The sequence below is a fragment of the Corvus kubaryi genome, unplaced genomic scaffold, assembly GCF_017639235.1.
Source record: "Corvus kubaryi isolate FWS band 111438036 unplaced genomic scaffold, C.kubaryi_AGA036_p1.0 37341, whole genome shotgun sequence".
Lineage (NCBI taxonomy): Eukaryota > Metazoa > Chordata > Aves > Passeriformes > Corvidae > Corvus > Corvus kubaryi.
The window spans coordinates 6,243,673-6,251,578 of record NW_024581112.1 but is presented as its reverse complement, the minus strand read 5'-3'; the positions used below and the strand labels follow the sequence as shown (position 1 = coordinate 6,251,578).

General features: G+C 50.6%; 1 protein-coding gene across 1 annotated transcript in view; it reads right to left on the bottom strand.

Annotated features, from left to right (window-relative positions):
• NHLH2 (nescient helix-loop-helix 2) overlaps positions 1–3,693 on the bottom strand; it is a 5,447-nt gene extending 1,754 nt beyond the window's left edge. The window contains 3 exon segments of the mRNA XM_042031756.1: positions 2–29; positions 32–208; positions 2,116–3,693. Coding sequence (XP_041887690.1) covers positions 2–29; positions 32–188 — 185 coding nt within the window. The 5' untranslated portion in view covers positions 189–208; positions 2,116–3,693.
• Between the last annotated feature and the right edge of the window lie 4,213 nt (positions 3,694–7,906).

Here is a 7,906-nt window from a genome sequence, read left to right as displayed (position 1 = left end):
CCGCCGCCGCCGCCGCCGCCGCCGCCGCCGCCGCCGCCCCGGCCCTCGCCGCCGCCGCCCTCGGCGGGCTCCGGGTCTGAGACGCAGCAGCTGAGCGCCTGGGCGTCCGCGCCGCCCAGGGACTCCGGGTCGGAGGGCGCCGAGGAGGGGTGGTCGGAGTCGGCAGCTTGGTCCGGGCTAAGCATCATCTTGGAGGGGGCGGAGGAGCCTTCCCGAGACAGAGAAGCAGAGAGAGCGGGTCAGGGCCCCGGCCGCGGGAGACAGGGGCAAGGCGGGGAGCAGGGACACGGGCAGGGACACGAGGGACATGCCGGTCCCCGCGCCCTGCCCCCGGCGCCGGTACCGCCCGACCGGGGAGGAGGGAGAGAGCCGGGTGGACGAGTCGCGACTCCTTCAGGGAGTACTAATGAGAGCAATATCGGGGATAAACGATACCCCGTCATTTAACCATCCCCTCTCTAGCGTTTGACGGTAGCTTCAGCAGAGTGTACTTCCTGCCCTTATTCCCCGTGCTTGCTTGGGTGTTGAAACAGGCCCAGAGAGCAATTGAAGAATTTTTTTTTTTTTCCAAACAAGCTAATATCCAGTGTCTCAATATTAGGGTGGTTCCCCACCACCCCCATCACCCCCCAGTTTTAATATTTTCCTTTCTGGCCTGCCGGTTTCTGCTAAACCGTTTCTTTTTCGGCAACGCTCTGTGGGATCCAGGCTACAGACATGATGCTTTTAAATACAGAGCTCAAGGCTCCACAAACATAACAAGGCCAATGGGGAGATTTATTTCTCCAATCCCTACGGGATCCTATGTATCTGCTAGGCTCTCCCCTCCGCTCTTTTCTCTGTGCTCCCTCTTTTTTTCCTTTTCTTTCTTTCCTTTCCTGCTGCTAATTGTGCAGATAGCCATTTGCTAGCGATCAGATGGGAATGTTTGGAGAGTTTCCGTTTCCTAAGTGTGGGATTCAAAAAGAAACAAAACCCCAAAGCAGCGGCCAAACTTTTCCATCCCTTTAAATTTTCCCTCCTCTCCCCTCCCTGCTCGAAAAGAGGGGGAGGCTAAATAAATAAATAAATAAATGCGGACGTGCCTTTCAAAAGAAAATTGAATCGTATCTTCTTGCGGCCTCACAGAGCACCATCTGTCATGTAGACAGCAATACAAATCCGAGCGCGTCCGTGGACACGCCGGCATGTAATAAAACAATACATCAGGCAACTAGTGAATAACCTTGGACACAAATGTGTGTGTGTGTGCAGCTGGGGTGTCGAGCGAGGTGGGGAGCGAGCCCGACGGAGGAGGGAACATCGCATCCTCTCTTCCGCCGAATTAAGATTGCAAAGTATTTCCACATAAAGTTTCCAGGGAAAGTCCCAGTAAGGCCTCAGACCCGGTTGGGAAAAATAAGCTATTATTATTATTGTTAACAATAATAATAACAACAAGACGGGCAGGAGGAATTCTTCCCAGGCAGGGCTAGAGCCAAGCCTCCCCCCACGGGGCGAGACGCGGGGCACGCGTGGCAGGGCAGAGGGCTCCACCGGGGGCCGAGGCTCTGCGCTCCCCGGGGTGCGCAGGGAGCCAGGACTGGGGAGGGGGAGAGAAGAGAACTTCCTTCCCTGGGAAAGGGCCGTCTCTTGCCGGGGCCGTCGCAAACGCTTCCTCTTCGATTTTTAATAAGGAGCGTTAATCAGGCCCACAAGGCAGGGGTAGGGAAAAAACCCATTAGCGCGCAAGTCAGGTATCAGCGATCTCGTGGGGCAAAAAGATAAAGGGGAAAGGTTTAAAATCACCTTTCAACTGGCATCCAAGCGAGGGGGCTTATGCGAAAGCACGCTAGAGAGGCAGGATTTGCAGGGCGGTTGTACGAAAACGGGCAATTAAAGCGGTGGTTCCTGAAGAAAGTTGCTTAGAGGCTTTTCTACGGTGTGTGTTGAATCTCTCGCTTTGATTTAGATTTATCTGTATGGTGGGGTTTGGCGAGCTGATCCAGAAAGAGGCTTTCTTTTCCTCCCTCTCTATTTATTATTATTATTATTATTATTATTATTATTATTATTACGGTAAACCCATGCCCCGAGCTACCTGCAAAAGGGAAAGATATTGTTAAGGCTGCTTACCTCGGTGGAGTCGTTTGGACAGCCTCTCTCTCCAGGTCCCCTCGCCCCCTCGGCGATTCCTTTACAGTTCAAATGACCCTCCGGGAGCGGAGCATGGAAAAATTAAAAAATCAAAATCAAATAAAATTAATTACGAGCGAAAAAGTGTCCTGCTCGAATAGGGAAAGGCAGATCTCATCCCTCGCCGCGGCCTCCAGCGCTCCAGAGATGGGAGATGTTATACTGTCGTGTTTGTTTGCGGAGTATAAATAACAACTTAAGTTACTTACGATGCATCAGGGGAGAAAAAGCGTTTCCCCATCAAAGTCCTCCTCCGCCCGTTTGTCCGGGGCAGCGGCTGCAGCGCACCGGCGGCTTCGGCCGGTCGGTTTTAGAGGGGGAAAGTGCCCTCTCCCCCGCTTTTCTTCCTCCTCTTCCCCGACCGCGATAAATAACAAAAGGGATGCGGCGACAGCACCGGCACCGTCCGGGATTATTCCCTCTCTCCCGCCCCCTCGGCCTCTCCTTCCCCGCGGCGGCCCCGCCGCTCCCGGGCCGGGCCGGTCGCGGGGCCCGGGGCGCGGAGCCCGGGGCGCGGAGCCCGGCGCGGCGCTGCCGGCTTTGTTCCGCCTCGGCCCGGCGCACAGGCACGCCGCGGGTCGGGGTAACCATGCGTCGCTCCCTCCTTTCTTCTCTATCTTTTTTTTATTTTTTTTGTTGTTTTTTGGGGGGTAGGGGGGAGGGTTGTAACGTGAGGTTTTGTTAATTCACCGGTCCGGCGGAGAGGGGCAGGAGCGAGGGAGACTCCGTCGGAAAATGAATGTTTGATTTAGTTCTTCTTCTGGTCCTTCAAGAACTGGCGAGGGGAGAAAAAAAAGGATAAACGAAACCCCCATCCGTCCCTGAGCTTCCTAACTCCTCCTGCATCTTTCGAGTGAAAAATAAAGAAAAATATGCGAAGGCTGAAAAACAAAACGAAATAAACGAAAATCTCGGCGCGGATTCGGAGCAGCTGCGAGAGATAACGGCGGTGTAGGACAAGGTACGCTCACATGCACAAAAAGAAAGTGCAGTTCCTCCTCCCACCCCTCCCGGAGTGGCAAAGAAGCCAAGGAGGGGTGCGGAAGGTGGCAGGGGCGAGACAGACTGACGGAGCGGAGATGCGTGTGGATCCACTTCTGGTACCAAAGGGTTTCGCCTAGAGATGGTCGGAAGAGATAAAGGCTCGGAGAAAAGGGGGCGGCATTTTTTCCCTCTTAAATTGGTATTTAATGGGAAAGCCTATTGGACAGAAACCTGGACACGAGTCACTTAATTGGACTTGACATCTGTCACAGTGTGGGAGTTTTCACAGCCCAAATATTTTCAGCAGATCAGATTCTCACTGAATCTGTGCCACAAATTATAACAGTCGAGAGCAGCCCATGATATAAACCCTAGCCTCTGGATATACAGTCTCTAGCCATGCTCGCTTCCACTGCCGTCGTCTCCCCCCGCCCAAATATTGGATACCCACTGATCTAGAAAAACACCGCTGGCATTTCACATGTAAGCTAATAAATAAGCTTTAAACATCAATTTGCATCATGTATACCAAGCTTGTGGAGAATCATCAGACTGGTTTTTTAGTTCATTTATTTTGGCGGTCCCCCTGCCCTGTCTCCCACCCACCCCCAATCCCAGTGAGCGGCAGGCATGGACCTGTCAGAGCCAGGGGGACAGAAAGCCTCCCCTTCTCCCTTTGCCTCCTGCCCTCCCTGCTCCAGTGCACAGACAATGAGGCGAGGGAGTCAGCCATGGGTCTGTGGCTTTTCTGCTCTCAAGATTGAGCCAGGCTCCTTTGTGCCCGAGTCAGGGGATGCCTGTGACCAAAGTGACTCCTCTTGCTGTCACCTTGCTCCAGCCCCTGCCAGATGGCAGTGCCTTCTCTGCCCTGGTCCCCATTACCCTCCCTGCCGATCTCTTCAAGTGGGTTCCACTGCCACTTTTCTGGGTGTAATTGTCTTCTTCCATGGGGACTTTTCTGTGCCAAGAGCCTATAATGGTAGGCTCCCTTTGGAGCCCCCAAAAAGGGACAGTGGGAGGGGTGGGTAAGACAGAGCAGAACTGATTCTTCTGCTCACCAGCAGCTCAGTGGGTGATTCTGGGTCCCATCAGTAGGAAGTGTGGGGGAAACGTGACAGGAAGACACTTGCAGGGACACCTGAGGGTCACCCACATGCAACAGGCTGGAAGATCTTTGAATGGGGAGAGATTCTGCACTTGATATGATTTACAGGACCTTAACTGGAATGAGTAGCATGCCTGAGTAATTTTGGGTTTTGCCTATTTTTTTAAAATGGTAGATACTCTAGCAAAGAATATAATCCCCCTGCATGACACCTGGCCCACTAGGGAAAGAAATGCCCAAAAGTGGATCCTTGTGAACACTTCTCACAGGGAAGTTTGGGGATTTATCTCCCTTCCCCTGCCCATAAGAAGTCTCCAAGGCAGCAGGAGGCTGTCACTTGCTCTAACCCCACATAGTGGCACTGGTTCCATGGATATCCAGCATGATCCCAGCCAGGCTTCTGGAGATGCTTGGCTAAGCTATCCTTGTCTGCAGTGGGACATGCCAGGAAGATTCAGATGCGAGCCACTGAGGCTGTGGCACATCCCCATTCAGCTCACCTTGCTGGTAACCTTCACAGGTGCTCTTTGGAGATCAGGATCTGAGCAGTTCAAGGTCACTGTGCTCCATATGTCAAGGCCCAAGATCCCGTTCCATCAAGTGACCACCATCCCACACTTCAATGAGAAAGCTGTGGAGGAGACCTCCTCCAGCTCTAACTTGACTATGCTGGGGGCTTTGGCTTTGGCTTGCAGTGCTCCCCAAGGTGTAAGTCTGAGGCCTCAGCCCACAGAAGCTGCAGGTGATGGAATAAGTAGCTGGCTAAGGCTGCCACAGATAACAGCCAGGAAGCTGCTAATTCATGCAAGCCACCCTGCTCTCTGCTACAGATGCTGTCATCATATGGCTTGCTTTTTAGTTTTAATTTTCAGGGAAGACCAAACAGTTGCTTCTCAATTTCTGTAGTTATGATGGACATTTCTGACACCTGATAAAGCACTGGTTACTGCCCCTGGGATTCGATTACCCCACTGCTCTGCTACCAGATGTATTAAATCTAGAGGATCCCACTTTGCCCTGGGCATGCCAGGCCTGCAGTGTTTACCCAAACCTCCCTGCTGGGATACTGCAAATCTTCTCACATCAGCTGCAAGACACAGGGTGTAGTCTCTGTAGCTTTAGCCTTAAAAAGCCAGTCAGAAATGCTGGAGCTGACAGCCTGGCTCTTCTCTGAGCAAACAAAGCCCCAAAGCCCAGAAACAGGGCCGAATTCTCCCAGCAGAGAGCTCTCCTGCCACTCACCACTCACACTCGCCTCTCACTCTGGAGCAAGAGGCTGGTTTTGAGAGCTCAGCATACTTGGGGCCAACTGGCCCAGGCATGGAAGTCACCAGAAACAATCAGAAATTGAGGGACAAAAGTGCATTTGATGAAAACTAAAAGTTCCCCTTTGACAAAGGAAGGATGACTATAGCTCTCCCTCAAGGTCGTTTTGCCTTTTTCTTAGGAAATAGCCCACGACAAGTGGAGACCTGTACGTTGGCAATCAGTATGGTCCCAAAGGAAGCTGCATAGATGCAAAGCCACCTTATGATTTGTATCCCCAAATACACATGCAGCCAGCCACAAGTCTATGGTTGGCCACTTCACTAAGCAAGCACCTCACTGGCATCAAGGCAAGCTGAGATTCCCACATGGTTTGAAAGATGCCCTCAATGGCATGAACAGCATTGGTTTGGCTTCTCCATAAAAGGTGAAACTGCAACCTACAAGCTGCACACACTGAAGAGAAATATATGAAATATATTAATATATGAATAGGAAAAACAGTGGCACAACAAGGGTCTCCAGTCTGTACAGCGGGCATCCAGAGATATTGTATGGCTGTGGCCTTACTGCAGTCTACATCCAGAATAGTGAGCCTTGCAGCACAGGTGGACATGAATCTCCTTGGAGGAGTATTTGGTATTTCATTTTGCCATGCTGGAGGGCTGTAAGGGAGTCATGAACATCTCTTCTTCCTTACCTGGCTTGAGATGTTGTCTGGCTGGAGGTACAGGAGAAGGGGAGGTGGTTTCCTGTGGACAGCATTGCAGCTCACACTGCTCCTTCCCAGCAACCTCTTAAGTTTTAATGAGAATGAAAGGCGTCCAGAGAAAGACATGGTATGAACAAAGTCACACCCCACCTTTGTTGGGGCCGTCTCACTGAAAAGCAGTATAAAAATCATTCTATTTTGACTTCCAGGGCTTGCTGACAAGCCAATAAAACCTTATGAACCAGACTGCTCACTAGATAAGTCCTAACACGCAACTAATATTAGTTAGTTCATTAATGATAGCAAATAAAAGTTGCCCACTCCTGTGAGACTTACAGTAAAGTGTCACAGGCCACCAAACAATATCAAGTCATAAGTGGCTCTGAATTTGTGACAAGAGACTCACAGCTCAGGGCTTTTCAGGCATCAGTGGGATCAGATTTTGGAAAGGCAAGATTCAGAAGAGGATTGTCTTCAGGATGCAGTATGAAGAGACAATACTGAAAACAGTGCTTCCATGTGATGGTATTTTGTGGAAAGAGGGGACTCTCTTGTGAACATCTCATATTCACATCACACAATGATTTGAAGGTGATGTCATTTTTGAGAATAGTCTGGGCTGGTGTGTAGCCCCTAAAAGTCTAAAAAGGTGACACACTAACACCCTGAAGTGGCCATATGTCCCAAGGAGATGTCCTCCTGGCCTGGAAAAGCAGATTAATGAAAGAGTTCAACTGCTCTCTCCAGCCCTGGGCCAGGTATTAGGTAATAATTTTTCACTTTCAGTTTGAGCAAATCTCGCAGGTCTGCCATGGGGAGACATCAAACATGAGAACCCACGATGCTGCTTTTATGGTGTTGCTTGTCAGAGCAGAGCGGCACTTCCATTACCTGCATGTCCTCTGTCTGCCGAAAGGACAGCTTTGTGGGGTGTTTGAGAACATCCATTCTCTTTTATAGCATACGCCATTCACGTTGCTGGCATATGCTGCCCATTGAAATAAATGGAGCTTGTCACTCTTGGATGTGTTCCTTGGAAATAAATGGTCAAACAAATTAGAATGCTGAGCCATGAAAATCCTTGTCCTTTTGAAAAATCTGTGCTGGATGTAGCTCAGTGCCTCTGCTCATGGTTTCCTTAGACATTTGGGTGATATTTTTTGGTTTTCCATTGGTCATGTTGTAATAACAGGTCAGGAACTTTGAGGCTGCTGGCAGGAACAGCCTGTGACTGGGTAAGGTGAAAAACATAATGTCCCATGAACAGAGGTACTAGGGCCACCAGGTCTGGATGTGAGTTCCCCCTGGCTGAGGTCTGCCTCAGTTTGTGGGACTGGCAGGACCGTCAGCTGCTCCCTTGCAAATATGAGTGTGACTTCCTTGGGAGTGGCTGCTATGTTTAAACCAGTAGTCTCCAGCTGAAATATATGGCTTTTGGACAAAATCCTGATTCTTTTTGTCTGATTGCAGCCTTTGGCTTATGTCCCTTGGTCTCCACTTCTAGTCTTTTCCTTTGCTTGTTGGGCTAGAGGAGCTATGGGATTAAGATCCAGCTGCCACTGTAAAGAGCCAGGTGTGCTCATGAGGGTGGTCAGGCCCCTTCACTGCCACATTGTCTTGACTTCTCCAAAGATCATCCTTGATATGTGAGTATTGACAGCTCT